The sequence below is a fragment of the Lagopus leucura genome, unplaced genomic scaffold, assembly GCF_019238085.1.
Source record: "Lagopus leucura isolate 7727_CA_CO unplaced genomic scaffold, USGS_WTPT01 Super-Scaffold_100001, whole genome shotgun sequence".
Classification (NCBI taxonomy): domain Eukaryota; kingdom Metazoa; phylum Chordata; class Aves; order Galliformes; family Phasianidae; genus Lagopus; species Lagopus leucura.
In genome coordinates this window covers 46895155-46912431 of record NW_024962262.1, presented here as the reverse complement: position 1 = coordinate 46912431, position 17277 = coordinate 46895155, and the positions used below count along the sequence as shown (strand labels likewise).

General features: G+C 43.0%; 1 protein-coding gene across 1 annotated transcript; it reads left to right on the top strand.

Moving 5' to 3' along the window:
• Window positions 1–7953: 7953 nt before the first annotated feature.
• CNOT11 (CCR4-NOT transcription complex subunit 11) lies at window positions 7954–17159 on the top strand. Its single transcript, XM_042866708.1, is given in 8 exon segments — window positions 7954–8371; window positions 8564–8622; window positions 8624–8729; window positions 11826–11978; window positions 12539–12741; window positions 13566–13768; window positions 15217–15313; window positions 16819–17159. Coding segments are annotated over 8 exon segments (1437 nt in total). The 3' UTR covers window positions 17017–17159.
• The last annotated feature ends 118 nt before the right edge of the window (window positions 17160–17277 follow it).

The window sequence follows — 17277 nt, the reverse complement described above, 5'->3', positions numbered from 1 at the left end:
TGCTGTTAAAGCATTACCTCCAAGTGGTCATACATGCAAGTGACACTTGTCTGAGCTGAATGGCTGCTTCACATCCTGCTCATTGAATACACAGAAACTTCTCCTGAAACTTGCTCTCTGTAGGGTGCAATTACCAAGTTATTCAGCAAATGAGAATGGTTATCTTATCTTATGGTGATGTGTATATTTGACAGTTTTATTTTTCTGTTTGTTCTCCTTAGCCTGAGCTAGTGTGTTCCACAACTCAGCTAATTCCTATCCAGAGAGTATCCTGAAGCAGCTTTCTTCACTCTGAAGCTAAAACACTGCATTCACCAACAGCACTGACTGGGTATGCATCATTAATATCTTCACTGTGACCACAGTAGATAAACAAAGATATGTGTAGATACAGTGATCTGTTGTTTTTCCCTTTTACTTTCTTGTACCAAGGATTATGGTTTGCTTGTTTTAAGACATTGAAAATAATATACTTCTAATGCAACTGATTGCAACAAACATTGTAGGGGAGGATGGAGGGACAATTCAGTTGGAAAGAGATAGTGGAGCTTTTTTTAGCAGATAAATATTGTAGTGCATTTGCCTTGTCTTTGGATCACATTAAATATACACACTCTTAAAGCACTATTGAAATGTTTGAATGCCAGTGTTGCAAATGAAAATCAATAGCATGCTATTAGGCTCATTATATTGCTGTTATGCATCATTAAAATGTATTTTAAAAGCTTTCAACATAAAATGGGAGATGGGATGAATAAGAAGATGTTCTGAGGAAGTGCAGCACACTTAGAGATGGCCACAAGAGAAACTTTGTATGCGGTTGGAAAGAAAGCCCTGTAAGGAACTCAGTAGGTATAGGAAATAAATGGGAACACTACAAAATGAATGAGGCAAAACTGATACAGACGAATCAGTGGAGCTTCACCATTGCTAGAGGAAAGCAAAATCATCAAATACTTGTAAGATACATTTGCAATTTGAGGTTATTTCTTCGACTAGGCTATAAATATCACTATACCGCAGTGCTCTGTAATGCATCTAGAATATACTTTATCCTCCTGCACAAAAGAACTGTACTAGTTCCTCAAAGCATGTTTAAAAATTAGCCTTTCCAAGCATCCTTCTGACCAAATGTCACTTGGAAAAGCATCACATCATCAGATACTTCAACCTACTTCTTCTCTATCTGGTATAGACACATAGTGACAAAATTTTGCTCTAATATTTAAATGGCTGCATGCTTTTAAATGAGTAAGTATGTACGCACACACACAACTATATTCACTGGAGAGACTTTCTTTCTAAAATTCTGAAATGTTCTTTCTAAAGGGAAAGAATGAGAAGAAAGGACTCTCTCAATATCTGGGAGTTTAGACAGGCAAAAGGGACAACAGATTTCCATTCCCCACATACATACACTGTTATGCTTTCATACCTGACTGCCTTTACTTGCATTGTTCCTGGCACAGGACCAGAACACAAACCCTCATCCTGCATCTCACCAAGCACTTTCTCACTAAAACCACCAGATCCTGTGTTTCTCCTTTCCTTCCAGGAGTCCTCAGTTCCTGTAAACAAAGCAAAGTAACTTTAGACAGAGATGAATATTCTTCCCTACTCCTAGTAGAGCCATTGCCCAGATTTGAGTTCAGCACCCTACAGGCAGAGGAAGAAACAGAACCTGATAGTCCCCCTTTTCGAGGAACAGCTCTGATCAGCTCTGAATTATTGAACACTTTTTCAGAAAGCAGGTTTCAAGTTTGTAGTTTAAGCATAAAGCCTTTTCTCCTGCAAAGATGCAACTGATATTGATTTTAGATGAAAACAGAAACAAAACATAAATCGAGTCACTGAACCAGGGAACAGAAATAGTGCCAGGTGAGTCAGGCGTGCAACTGCAGAGCTCAAATTATGAAAGCTGAATACTCAAAGTTCAGAGAGAAGAGTTCCCAACCAATGTTCACACAGAACACATGCTCACCTATTTTTGAATTACAAATGGATTTTTAAAATCCTTGTCTAATTAAACATGAAAAAAAGAAAGAAGACAAGTGAAAGGATTATTTTGCTTCAAATCATTTTCCGAAAATGTTTGTTATCACAAAAGGGTTTCCTGGCCAGAATAAGGGCCCTTGAACAGATGTATATGCCAAAAGTCATATTGTATGCTGCTTTTATGTTCTAGTATCAAGAAACCAAGTAATTGCATGAACAATGACTTCACGTGGGTTGACATTTAAAAACTGCCTTCAAATACAGAAGTGTCACTAAAATTCACAGAAGCTAAAGAATTCATCAACAATCACGTTTGTTTCTGAATGACCATGGAGCAGCTCTTATGAAGCTATTGTAAAACAATATTTGGGCTGCTTCTAAAAAAACATCCAATAATCACTTGACATCTTAGAAGTCTGATGAACAAGTGAAGATGTATTCTCATATAGTTACTAAGGAAGGCTTTTAGGCATTGTTAGCATGCCAACTGTTGATTACTCCAGCACTAATAGATCTGTTTCTACACTGGTTGTCTTGTTTTGAATTGAAGAGATGGATTAGGAAGGATAACATGCAGTGGTCACTAGAAAGCTGCAGATGGAAAGACTCTCACAAAACCTACCTTCTCCCTCCCCTTTTGGATATGTTGCTATTTAAAATATACTGCAGGTGGGCTGGGTCACTTAAATTATTAAGGGAAGGAATTTGTGTACAAGAGAAAAGTCTTGTGAGAATAAACAAAACAATCTGGAAGTGTTCTGATTTCCCCTTTGACTTCAAGGTGTGACTTAATTCCTTCCCACCATGTTCTTCCCATGTGAAATATGGGATAAAAATACACTGGGGGAAGTTGTTTCCTAGCTGAAGTATTCAGCTTCTTTGCTAGAAGAAACTCAAGTATTTGCCATGGAGCTGGTCAATTTAATATAACTACGTTGCCACTTTTTCTTTTGCCTCCCTAATGCTGTCATTTTCTGTTGCTCCCTCATTAGTATTCTTTCCCCAAGTGCCCACAATGCAGTTTCTATTCCTTGGCGTTAACTAGAATACAATAGCAAACAATAACATAATCAACTGGAATAAGGAAAGGAGAAAAAACAAATTCTACAGTTAAACTGCATGGCCTTTCCCGTAGCTTTGCCTGCTAATAGCAAATCAGATTAAGTCAAATCAAATGTGCTCCTTTAGTTACAGATCTAATTTTCCAGCAACAATTACCATTTCTCACAAGATGATGTCAATCTAAACACTAAACAAAGTTCATATTCACAGTGACATGACTTGAAAGGTTTATTTGTACATGCAAAGGTTGTCTGAAATCTGTGTGTTCGTATTAGTATTCATGAGCCAACAGGACAGAGTAACAAAGGAGCCTGAGAGTCAGTAATTTAAGCGTAGCTCCAGTCCCTTTATCCATCCTTAGGAATTCAAAGCATGATGTTTACTGAGGTTCTTACTCAAGCCCAACTTAAAGAACAACGGGTCAATTTCATGCTTTTATTGATCATTTAGAAGCTCTTTTATAAGCCATCTTGCAGAAATGAATCTACGTTCAGTCTGCTCCCAGAGAAGCTGTACTGCAAGGGCAGCAACATGAACCTTTTCCTTTGTGCCACAGGGCTGTGCTGTGCTGGACTGCCAGCCTGGACGAGCTGGGGGCCCAGCCGTCCCCCCTGCATGCAAAGTGATCCATTTGAGAAGTCAGGTGTGTCCCACGACTCCTTCAGCCTCCATAGTATCACATGCTGTTGCTTCTTTTTTACATAAATGTTGAGTCCAAAAATATCTTCTTTTGCAGCACATTTATTACACTTCTTGCCTGGGAAGTATTCTAGCCCCACCTTTTTCTTAGATTTTTTGCTACTCTGAAATGGTAATCTGTATTCCATCTTCCAAACCGTTAGCTTCCCTGCTCTGACCAGAAACCTTTTCATTTGGATAGAAGGATTTCAGATGGCTGCATTAGCCACGCAGAAGTAGCTTTCTTTTTTTGCTGCCTCAGTCACTGGGGAGACATTTTATTGCTCTGATGGCAATTTCTGCAATTCTACATTCATTATTTCAATAAGAACATTATGCAAGAATGGTTTGCATTTCTGAAATTTATGGGAAAAGGAGAGAGAGCTTTTTCTTTCTCAACAGGTTTCTCCTTCTTGCAGCAAATCTGCTCTGCACAGTCTGCTATTAGCAGCAGGCTGACCAAAAAAGGCTACCTGGGCAGAAGCACCACAGATCTACTTGACAGTGGATTAGCACCCAGAAAACTGTCCTCCACTTAATGATGCCTAAAATTGTACCTTATTTCTAACCACAAACTTCCTCCTACCAAAAAAAAAAATGAACAAAGAAAAGGTTTGCCAGCACAGCAGAAGCACAAAATCTGCTGCTCAGTTTCAGGTCAACAGATGAGCGCAACGTACAAAAGCATTGAGGGAAAGAAGCTAAAGGAGAAAAGCTGAATTAATTCCTTGCATCTCTACAGGGATCTTGGAGTTGTTCCCAGGCGTTACTGACAGGGTGCAAGTCAAGAGAACTGTCTCACAGTGAAGAGTTATTAAGAGATGTGAGATGAAGTGTATAAAATGAATCATTATTCATCCCCAGGATCTGATGGGACTCACTCAAGAGATTCATTTCAGTTGAAGGATGAAGATGTTATATTGCAGTGTGCAACCTTCTCATCAAAATGGTCACAGTAGCAAAAAAATAGGGGCAGAAACTATGCAACCAATCTTTCAAAAGGCCACGGAGAGAATCCAAGAAACTTTAAGCCATCAAGTCCAATTTCTGTACTGATAAATGCTAAAGAAAATACTGTGATGAGGGTGGGGTGGAAAGAATCTATCCCTTGTGCAGCAGTGGATGATTCCCAACTATTGCTGCTGAGGAATGATACGAAAAGTCATTGAGGACAGTTCTTTTATAGCGTCAGGTCAACGTTCATGGCTTAAATAGAGCAAACAATGTGAAAAAGTGAGCAGAGAAATAAACAGGACTCATTGTATAAAGGTATACAAATATATAAATCTGTGGAACACTCACAGTTAAATAAGGATAAGGCAGAAGTAGGAAAAGCAGAGAAAGGCAACAAGGATATCAGAACACATAGCTTAGAGGGGAGCAACTGAGGTGTGCTATGGGAAGAGATATGCAGAACGTGGTGAGCAATGAACAGAGTTAAGAAATAAGTACTGTTTTGTGCAGTATGGCTCTTGAGCTGCAGAGATCATTGCCACAGCGTGTTGTGCATGCCAAAAACATAAGCTGGCTTGTGAATCACTGAAGATGAGCTCAAAGAGGAAGTGTTCATCAGGGGCTGGGAATGATGAGCATTCAACCTTTGAATTGGGAAGTACCTACACTGGAGATGGCCAGAAGCCAAGAGCACATGGGAAAGTGCCACTCTTGCTTGATCTTTTCTCTAGCAGTTTCTGCTTACCAGTCATGGACTAAGTGAATACTGTCCTGTGTTCTTGTATATAGTTACAGACATTTAAAGCTGCAGTTAATCATGTGAGTTTCTCTCATTTATACCAGCAACTCCTATCAGGAAAACTTAAGTTTTGCTCTAATGAGCTATCTCCCAAGTTTCTGTATCCTTGGATCAAACCATATTCCCTCATCTCTGTAGGAGGGGTAGCAAAGACACAGAAACAGCCACCAGAGCCTTTTCCACCCTGCAGACCACTGACATGGTTTCACCTTCTCGATTTATTGCAACAGTTCTTCAGACCCAGAAAAACAAACCTCTCTGACAGGAACAAAGAACTACAACAGTTTCTCTGCAGCTCAGCGAAACAGAAGGGAAGATAGGAGTTGGCCAATTTGGCATGTTCTCAATCACTGTTACCCAAAATGTCTTCCCAAAGACCGAGAATTCAAGGCAGCTGCCAAAGTTCATCCTTCTGCCTATTTTGCCAGAGATCTATTTGGCCTATAAAGAATGTTACTTTCCCACAGCACCTTCCTCTCTAAACTACTCAGTTTTCACCTTTTTTGACTGAAGAGATTTTTGACTGCTCTGTATGTGTTGCAAGTAAGGGTAGAAAGCCTTTGTATATACCCATGCTTTCCCAAGTTCTCCAGCCAGCTCTTCTGCACACCTCCAAAGATTATTTCCTCAGCAATTTGCAATTCTTTTATCTTCCTCCTAAAACCTAAAACTTAAGTCCTTGCTGCACCTGTTAGCACACTGCAAAATCCCAAGGACTCACTCTTCTTTTTCCTAGTACAAGCTGGTCATGGCAGCAAGATCAATGTCATCCTCTTCCATTTGCTTTACTATTCTAGCTACGCTTCACACCACAAGCAGACCTCTCAGTGTGATCTACTCAGTCAGTGAGTAGCTACTCCAACAAGAATGCTTTTAGATTATCCCTTACATGTCTATAGATCTTGTTATTTTTGTTTTGATTTTTTTTTCTTTCTGGGGGGGCAAGAGGGGCAGTTGTTGTTGTTGATTGCTTTTGCTTGTTTTTCCCAAAGCAGTCACTGGGCATGAGCCAGCAGTGTGTGCTTGCAGCCCAGAAAGCCAACAGTATCCTGGGCTGCATCAAAAGAGAGGTAGCCAGTAGGGAGAGGAAGGTGACTGTCCCCTTCTGTTTTGTGCTTATGAGGCCTCATCTGGAATATTATGTCCAACTCTTGGTCTCCCAGCACAAGAATGCAGAGCTGTTGGAGCAGGTCCAGAGGGAGTGCCAAGATGATAAAGGAACACCTCTCCAATTGAGACAGGCTGAGGGATTTGGGCTTGGAGAAGGCTCCATGGAGACCTCATTGCAGCCTTCCAGAACTTGAACGGAGCTTACAAGCAGGAGGGGGACCGACTTTTCACATGGTCTGATAGTAACAGAACAAGGGGGAATGGTGTTAAACTAAAAGAGGGGATATTTAGGTTAGATAGTAAGAAGAAATTCTTCACTCAAGAGGGCAGTGAGGCGCTGGCACAGCTGCCCAGAGAAGCTGTGGTGCCCCATCCCTGGAGACGCTCAAGGCCAGTTTGGATGGGGCCCTGGGCAGCCTGAGCTGGTGGGGGGCAGCCCTGCCCTGGTAGGGAGTGGGGCTGGATTATCTTTAGGGTCCCTTCCAAGTCAAACCATTCTAAGATTCTATGTATGTGAAGACTTTGCACCTCTCAGATCTTGTTTTCCGTCTTATTTGTTACCATTACCCTTCAATTTATATTACTTCATAAACAAAATTCCATTCTGACACCATGAATGGCTCACTAGAAAGCCAAGGTCTTCTGGGCCATGAAACTGGGGGTGCTCATCTGAGGGCACGCAGTCACTGCTTCTACAAGAATCAGACCACAAAAGCAGCGTCTGTTCTCGGGACCTTCCAAGTCCTTCTTCCTCAGTATGTACCGCAGTCTCAGTACGGTGGCAGGTGGGACAGGGCCCGAGGGAACGGCATGGAGCTGTCAGGGGAGGGGCAGCTGGGGGTGAGGGAAAGGGTCTGCGCCAGAGGGAACAGGATGTCCAGGGCTGTGGGCAGAGCCCCGAGCTGTTCCTCCCTTCCTCTCAACCCTCCACCGCTGGTTTATCGCCCTGGAGGCGACGACGCCCCTTCGCTGATCGACCACCCTCCCTAAGCCGCATGATGCCGCACCGGCACTGCCGCGTTCCCCCTACCGGCCCCGACGGCCTCCGCGCTCCGGCCCCACCCCGCCCCGCCAGGCCCAGTCCAATGGGAGCGCGCGGTGCCTGCCAATCCCCTGCTTTCCCCCGCCCCCCGAGCGGATGGGGCCAATCCCGTCTCGCGAGACATCGCCGCGGGCCCGAGCACGGCGGGAGGATCGCAGCCCTCCCGCGCCGGGGCAGGCCGTCCTCACGGCTCCTCAACGACCGCGCCGCCTTACGGCCGCGCCGTAAAGCGCGGCCGGCGCGACAGCGCGCGGCCTTCCGGTGGCGGGTAGCGGCGGGGTCGGGCCGGGCGCCGTGAGGCGGGCAGGGGCGGATGCCCGGGGGCGGGAGCAGCCCGGCTGAGGCGGGCGGCGAGGCCGGCGGCGCGGCGGGCGGCGGCGGCGGCGGAGCGGCGGGCGGCAGGATGAGCCTGTCGCCGAAGGAGCTGACGAGCCTGCTGGGCATCGTGTCGGAGGAGGCGGGCGGCAGCACCTTCGAGGGCCTCTCCAGCGCCTTCCACCACTACTTCGGCAAGGCCGAGCACTTCCGCCTGGGCTCCGTGCTCGTCTTGCTGCTGCAGCAGCCCGACCTGCTGCCCAGCCCGGCGCAGCGCCTCACCGCCCTCTACCTGTTGTGGGAGATGTACCGCACCGAGCCCCTCGCCGCCAACCCCTTCGCGGCCGTTTTCGCCCACCTGCTCAACCCTGCTCCCGAGCGAGGCGGCGACGAGGCGGAGCGCACCCCGCTCTCAGGTGCCGGGCGGCTGGGCTCGGGGACAGAGCGGGGCGTTGCGGGCTGTGATGGCGTTGGCGCGGGTTTCTCCCTTTGCGCCGCCGTTTGTCGTTGGCGTTATTTTTACCATGCGTTTTCTCCACCCTCGAGGACCCCGCCGGGTAGCGATTGCCTCAGGAATCAAGGCTCGCTTCTCCTTTCTCTCCCCGCAGGCTTCTTGCCGCCCATAACCCCGCCCGAAAAGTTCTTCCTCTCGCAGCTGATGCTGGCCCCCCCCCAGAGAGCTGTTCAAGAAGACCCCGCGCCAGATTGCAGCGATGGACGTTGGAAACATGGCCCAGTCGGTGGATATAAGCGGGCTTCAGCTGGCCTTGGCGGGTAAGGAGGAGCTTCGGCACCGTTGCGAATGGAAACGTTAATTGACATTTGACTTTGAGGTGCTCCTGTCTGTGTGTGTGGAAGAAGTTAGGCTAAGCTGTAGTGTCTTCAAGCATAGAGAAGCTAAACGTAGTTGTGGCACAGCTGCTTTATCCTACTTAGATATGTCACTGCCTTACAAATAAGACCGATTTGCAAGTATAGGAAGACTTTCACCTAAAGTTTGGTTTGCTTTTTGTGTGCATCGTTATCTGTTTTTTTTCCTTTGCCGTGGTTTTGGTATGAGAGAACATGAGGTAACTGCTGTGCAGCAGTACAGCAGCACCTGGCAAACAGGCTGTTCCAATTGCATCTTCAGTTTTCTGTGGTCAGATTTTGCAGTTAGCTCACCGGTGGGAAGTGGTCTGCCTGTAGTAGGCTATAAGAAAGGAACTCAGTGCTCATTCTTGGGCAGGAGGAAAGGAGGAAGGATATGATTGTTCTGATCGTGTGGAGCAACAGGTTGCATCTGGAGCTAATCTGAAATGGAAAATATTCATTGGAACAAGTTGCCAACTCGAGCAGTTTATTTAAAGAAGAATAAAAATAAGTTTATTTCCTAGGCACTTACGAATGGAACTACTTCAAAACTGATCATCTCACTTCTGTGAACACTGTACTTTCTCTCTGTGAGGACAGGCATTACTCTTTCTGTCCTGCAGTCATAGTTTGGTGCTGTCATTTTTATGCAGCACTTGTCACTGACTTTTACACCCTGCTACGCTGTTCTCAGCTGCTGTCTCCAGACAGCAGGATCTTTGGGAACTGCAAATAGAATATCCAAGCATATCTGCAAAGAGGGCAAACAAACCATTCTGGTTCTTCTGTACATTCTGTATTTTCGAGACTGCTTTCTCCGTCTTGTAACTGTAGCTCCCTAGAATAAATACCTTCTATTAGCTTTCTTAAGAGACAGCTGCTGTTGTATCTCTGTTAGTATTGTGATGCTTCTCAACTGTCTGTGTGCAGCGTTTCAGAAGGTCTGTCACTTCTTCAGAAGCTGGCAGTGTATGTCCCTTATGTAAGGAGGATGAAGCCAAGCTATTCACAGTGTATAAATACTTTGTGTCATGGTGCTTAAATAGGTGTTTGGGGTGTTGTATTGCATTGTTTTCCCACCTATTTCACTGAACAGCTGTGGGCCTTCTAAAATTGTGGCCCCTGACATGAATTAAGGGTTTTTAGAGCAGAATGATTGACTTGCTTTAGAATATACCTGTGGAATAGAGTACTTGGCTTCTGAACTTCAGTTGGTGACACACTGGAACAGGTTGCCCAAGGAGGCTGTGGATGCCCTGTCCCTGGAGGCATTCAAGGCCAGGCTGGATGTGGCTCTGGGCAGCCTGGTCTGCTGGTTGGTGATCCTGCACATAGCAGGGGGTTGAAACTGGATGATCTTTGTGGTCCTTTTCAACCCAGGCCATTCTGTGATTCTATTCACTGTGACAACTTTTCTTGTAGGCTTTTTGGCTGAACATCAGCTGTTGGAATAGAGCATCTTGGGAATCAGTATTAAAACTTGCTTTGTTCTGTTCTCTCTTCAGTCCACAGAATATTCATTCAATCCTTGATCTATCCTTATAACTTGATGGTGTATTACTGTATCAAAAGTTGTCACCTTCTGCTTGCTGCAGGGACCTGAATTCTAGTGAAGTCCTCAGAAGTGTTTGTGTGCTAACTTCCATGTGATGTAAGGGTAATTGGCCTGTACTGGCATTTGGGCTTGTGGTAAATGCATTGTAGATTTTCCTGCTAAAAATCAAAGAAAGCTTCTTGCTATCTGTTAAAAGGAAAAGAGAGCCTGATAAACCATCGTAAGTGATTGCGTTCAGACAAATTGTTTTCTTCAATTTGAATGTATTCAAATTGCTGTTCTCTTCTGAAATACAACTGTGTTCTAACTAACACTCATCTCTTCCTTCTGCTTACTCTGGGCCGCCCAGGGCAGTGATGGGGTCACCATTCCTGGAGGTGTTCGGGAACATTTAGATGCTGTACTGAAGGACGTGGTTTAGTGGGCAGTTTGGTGGTGGGTGAACAGTTGGACTGGATGGTCTTGGATGTCTTTTCTGATCTTGGTGATTCTATGATTCTATTGTGATTTTTTTGAAGCAGTGAAAGTTAGAATGTCAACCCCAACGCATGTAAGTAAAGGGCTCATTTAGGCTTAAAAAAATCACTGAAATACTGTATCTTAAACTTTTTGTTCTTCTAATTAAGCATCATTAGTCATTTGAGATAAGTGGATTTGAGGGGATACAAACCAACCAGTGACTTTATACCTATACTGATAGGTGTAAGTTCTGGACTATAGATGACAAGAATGAAGGACTCCCTATGTTGCCTTGTTTTCCTCTCAGAGAACTTCTTATGTTAACCCAGCTGATCCCTCCAGGAGCTAAATGATAGAACTCACAAGCTGGAATTTCCAACAGAAAGCGTACTCTGCTTAAAGGAGATAAGGACAATGTACTGCAGCTGAGGGCACTACAATCATCCGGATAAGAAGTGGTGTTGATTTCGTGTGGGACCAGCAAATTTGGACTTCAGATTACTCGGGACTTAATCTGCTACTTAATATCCTCTTTGGGAGGGCGAGGGAAGGAACATAAGGTGGCATTGTGTGGTGGGCTCTTGGCTTTCGTGCATGTTGTTGGGTTTTTGTTGGACCGTTATCATTACAGAAAGTAAATGTATCTGCAGATTTCTCTCTTTGCTGCTCTGAGAAATGATTGCAAAGTTAGATAGAGTTATGTGAACTCTTTCAGGACTATCATGTGAATGTACCAATTTGATGCAGTCTGATACTAAAAGCAGTTACTTAACTTCTTAAAGTCAAAACTGTCTGAGATTCATTTCTACTTTCTTATTCTTGCTGTGTGCCACTGGCTTTCTTCTGTCAGCTGGCATTCTGAATACTAGCAGATACTGTACTGAATTTCATGTTGTTATGGTTTGTTTGTTTGTTTTATCAGCTAAAAAACTCTTGCTTAACTTCTAGCATTCTGGCATCTCTCTTTCAATTTCACACTTTAACATTCTGAACTGACCTTGCAGAGCGTCAGTCTGAGTTGCCAACGCAGAGCAAGGCCAGCTTCCCCAGCATCCTCAGCGATCCTGACCCAGATTCTTCCAACTCTGGTTTTGACAGCTCTGTTGCCTCCCAGATCACTGAAGCATTAGTGAGTGGACCAAAGCCTCCTATAGAAAGTATGTATGTTTTCACATCTTTTTGTTTAACTCACGATGTGCCCATGTTGTTATTCATCTCCAGATGAAGCATAGTATGATTCAAAAATATTTTCAGGGTATGAAATGGGAATGAAGATGAATGAAGCAATGCAGAACTGTATTAAACTGTCTCCAGATCAGTCTCCATCATGTTCACATTTCCAGGCTTTTCAAAATCTGGGGTCTGTCTCAATCTGTTACCTGTGTTACCTGATGCTCCTCCACTCGTAGCCCCTTGCACTAAGATCTGTGCTGACTGTAACACCTCAAAGAATCAGGTAGTGTGGCAGGGAAAAAAACCATTCCTCAGTGGCAGAAGCAGTAACATAGTGATCTGACTCAAGAGGAAAAACATGCTGGCATAACAGCGTCACTAAAAATAAGGAATAAATACTTGTCTGGGAGGAAAATAAGACTGTAACACGCTTCCCAGTGTTGTTATAGCTGAAAAACTTGAGGACCTTGGAGATATCCTTGTACTGAAATAAAACAAAGCTGTAAGTTTAAAACAAATGTTTCACATTGTTGTCTTTTTTTAGGTCACTTTCGGCCAGAGTTTATTCGTCCACCACCTCCACTCCACATATGTGAGGATGAATTGGCATGGTTAAATCCAATAGAACCAGACCACACAATTCAATGGGACAAGTCAATGTGTGTTAAAAACAGCACTGGAGTTGAGATAAAAAGAATTATGGCAAAAGCTTTTAAAAGTCCTTTGACTTCCCCACAGCAAACACAGGTAAGTATTGTGCAATTTTCTGCTTAAATTGATTTTCCAACAGGCTGTTAAACTTATGTGTTTCCAATGTAAATTAGCCAAGTTTTCCAATTCAGATTTCTGAAATGACTTGGTAAACACCAAGTAATCTAAGTTCTCAAAGCCCAGTGCTTTTAGGTGCTTTTTTAGTGCTTTTTTTTTTTAGGGTGTGTACGAACAAGGTAAGTCTTTAAACTTCACAGCATTGACTGGATGTAGTTAAAACTGATCAGTAAGTGAGTGGCACTGATATTTTTCTGTGTGAAATCTTTTGATAACTAATTTGTTTATGCTTCTGTGGAAGCTTTTGTTAAGAAATTAATTCAGAAATGCCAACACTGAATCTTTGCTCAATTTGGTAATATTAGCCCCTTCATTTCAGTGGGATTTGAGATATTCATTATGCTAGCACTATAGAATGTGTGGCATACAGGACTCTTTCTGACAACAATGAACTTTAAATTGAGCTTTGTTTGTTTTTTCCACTGGACAGAAAAGTAAAGAAGGAATTTATTTTTTCCTTCATTGCCCTCTGATCAAAAACTACTACAAAAACTGATAAAGGTTTTCTTATTGTAGAATCATAGAGTGGCTTGGGTTGGAAGGCACCTCAGAGATCATCCAGTTCATTGGCACAGTTGTTTCTAAGTGGAAGTGTTAAAGAAATATACCTGCAATATATTTCAATAGAGACATCTGTAGATTTATAATTCTCCTCTAGTTTAGATGTATTATAGCTGTTACTTCAAGCTGCAATCTGAATAATTAAGAAGAAAATAATTCAGACTTCCTTTTCCCCTTTACAGCTCCTTGGAGAACTGGAAAAGGACCCCAAACTTGTTTACCATATTGGTCTCACTCCTGCCAAACTGCCAGACCTCGTTGAAAACAATCCTTTAGTAGCCATCGAAATGCTGCTCAAACTGATGCAGTCCAGTCAGATAACAGAGTATTTTTCTGTCTTGGTCAACATGGACATGTCTTTACATTCAATGGAAGTTGTCAATCGGTGAGTACCACCTCAGATCTAAGAAAGTTTCCTGAAGTTTGTAAAATAAAGATACAATCTACTGAGCAGTTAAGTGATTGTGAAGCTGGCTGCAGGCTGTAGTTAGATGTGCTCCAAGGAACACCACAGGTAACAGAAATAGCAGGAGCTGAAGAAATCATCAGTGAAGGAGAAGAGCATCAAATTCTTTTCCGTCTCAATTTCTCAGCTGTTTTGCTTTAAATACTCCTTTAAGAGTAGGGCTTAATGTGCTTTAACTAATCCTGCAGAGGAACACAGTGCTATGGATTTGTAGCTGTCTGTGACTGCTGCATTGTCTGTTTCTTTCATAAAGGCTTTATTTGCTTTTCGTGCAGTTTCTTGTTGGTGCCATTAGTTAAAGGGAAAAAAAGCTCTTGTTTTGATCCAGATTAAACTTACGTATCTAAGAATCAATCTCACCTCTACTTTGTCTTCTTTTTCAACTCTGACAGCAGTTGTGTTTTATTGGGACATCTGGAAATGCCAGTTGTGACCCTTAAGGTATAGTGGTGTGGAAGATGCAGGTTGTGGTAGGACAGAGGGCAGTTACTGTGAGAAGCATTTGCAAAAAATTACTGCCACAGAGATGTTTGCTTAAACAGAACTTGCATTCTTTGTTCCGAATAAGTGAACAGAAAGTGTCACTGTCAAATAGCCATCCTGCTTTATGCTCTGCCTTCTTTGGAAGTGACTCCTGCACATAGATAAAACCCTTTTTCTGAACAAAATGCTAGCACTTGAGCTGCCTGAGTTTTCCCATTTAATCTCAGCGATCTAGAAGAGTGTAGCATTTCTGCAGTGATTACTGAATGTGAACTGTGAAATTCAGCGTTATTCGTCAGTCACTTTGCAATTGAATAACACCTCTTGACAAAAGAATCCCATATGCCACCTTACTGGTGCAGAATTAAGCAAGTTAGACCCCTGTTGGTGGGGGTTATCATTACAACAGGGAAAAACAGTGGTAAGAAAACAGTTCTTATTCCTGTCTAGGATAGCTGCACAACTGGCCAGGCTTGCTGGCTTTTTCCATAGTAGAGCTACCATAGGAAAAAATTTAGATTTGAAAGAAAAAAGGAAACTGGTCTTTAGATGCATAAAACAGTTACACTGGTTGTATTCTTCAGGAAGGAATGCCTGGATTCACTGAAGTCCCAACATGGATAAGCCAAATTATATGAAGAATCTCGTTACTCAGGAAGTATGGAGGACTGAAATTATATTGATTCACTTCTGTAATTTATAGCAAATGTTTGTATGAGTCAAATACACTGGAGCCCAAATTTAACTCAGCTTCTGTACTGTGTTGGGTTTAAAAAAAGAAACATGATCAGCAATAAATTAATATCACAGGTCTAACTCTGTTCTGCAATGGAACCATTGAATTTATGGCTTCATAAAGTATTTGATATCTTTAATTTGAACAGGCTGACTACTGCAGTTGATCTCCCTCCTGAATTTATTCATCTTTACATCTCCAACTGTATCTCCACTTGTGAACAGATTAAAGACAAATACATGCAGGTGAGTGCTCTACCTAACCAAAGAGAGATCTTTGGTTAGGAAAAAAGATCCTGTATCTTGCTCTGTGTAATACATTCGTAGACAGATAGATACATGCTTAGAGAGACAGCATTATAAGTTATTCTGTCCTTATTTATTCCTAAGCATTAAACGGTTAATTTCTGCTTAGTTTTGAGCTTTAAGGCTTTTTTTCCTCTGACATATGTACATCAGTTCCATACCTTTTGAGGTAATGTTACTCATGTAGAAGCCTCACCTCTCAGTTCTGCCTATTACTGACCTACAACAGCTTGCACATATCAAAGACCTAAAACCTCTTTTCTACCCTTATAATGCCACATTCTCTGCTTCCCAAATCCATCTTTCTTCCTTGGTTCCAGTATGCAAGCTGTAGCTGCTTCACAAATCTTTATCCCCCTTGCAGCTGTTGTCTGCACGCTGCACAAGGTATTCCTTCTATCCCAAACTTGCTCCCATTCATTTCACCAAGTGCCCAGTAAGTCTTGTTTTCCTGGATATGTTTTTAGTAAAAAACAATTCCATGCTTAGTTCATGCCAGGCTTGGTGAGTCTTAACCAATTCCTCCCTCAGCCTTCTTCCCTTCAGACTGAAGGACTGCAGCCTCATTATGCTCATGCAAAGCAGCCATTATATTCCTTTAAGCTTTCTGATTTCTTTTAGTGCCTTCTGTAGCTCTCCTATATCCTTAAGTTGCAGAGACCCAAGGTAAATGGGATATGAGGACAATGTCGTTTTAGATAGCAGCAAAATCTCCTATCATGGTTGTAATCTGGAGAGGCACTGAGAACAACCACTTGTTAGTTTTTGGTGGCTGCTTGAAGCATGTCTGCTTTGGGACTTTGCCAGATACGCATGGATACGCTGGCCTGTGACCTTTTGAATAGCTGGGCCTATTACATGAGGTAGCAGAACAGGAAAATAGAGCTGTGCTGTGGCTGAGAACACACTCAGTACCGTGTTCTACTCTGGGGCCTTGTTAGCAGCTGTGTTTCAGGCCCACGGGACAATAAAAGGAGGAACAGAGGGCCAAGGAGCACATTCTGATCACTAAATAGCATTTAAGACCTGGGGGATGTCACTTTCGTTAATCCTGCACGAGGTCTCACAGCAACTGAAACATGTTTTGCAATGGCCCCAGTCATGACAACACATCTTAGGCTTTCATCCCTTAGGACTCTGTATATAAGGTTGCATAATAACAAAATGAAATGCAGTGTATAAGTGAATGTGATCATTTGTTCAGGGGGCTAATCTTGAAGGCACCTGTATCTGTAAGTACAGTACTGTAAAGCAGAGGAGTCCACTTTTAAATACAGTAGTAATAGGAGAGGTAGAAGAGCACAAGCAGCACGTTCAAAGCTTCAGAACGAGAGGACTGCTGTACCTAAATTTCCCCTGCAGGGGCTGGTGCAGTGCTGAGGGCCAACACACTGCACTATCTGCAAACATGTATGAGAATTGTGAAACCATCTCTTCTGTTTCAGAACCGCCTGGTACGTCTTGTGTGTGTCTTTCTTCAGTCTTTGATCAGAAACAAAATTATCAATGTACAGGACTTGTTTATAGAAGTGCAAGCATTCTGCATTGAGTTCAGCCGGATCCGAGAAGCTGCTGGCCTTTTCAGGTTGCTGAAGACGCTGGACACTGGGGAAAACCCATCAGAGACAAAAACTTCTAAATAAGACTGTGCTGTCAGGGGAGGGGAAAAAGCCTGGCAGCATTCTGTACTAATTAATTGTATATTTCAAACTGAAATCACTGGATTAATAATGTCAAACACTATAAATAGCATTTTCTGCATTGATCAATAAATGTTTTTCTCAGATGTGTGCTTAAGTTTCAGGTATTCTGGAGTAGAGGTTGCATTCTTATACTGGACTAGAAGCTCTATTCCTAGAGTGGAATGTAAATACTACTTTCCCTTCTGCATTAAATTCAAATAC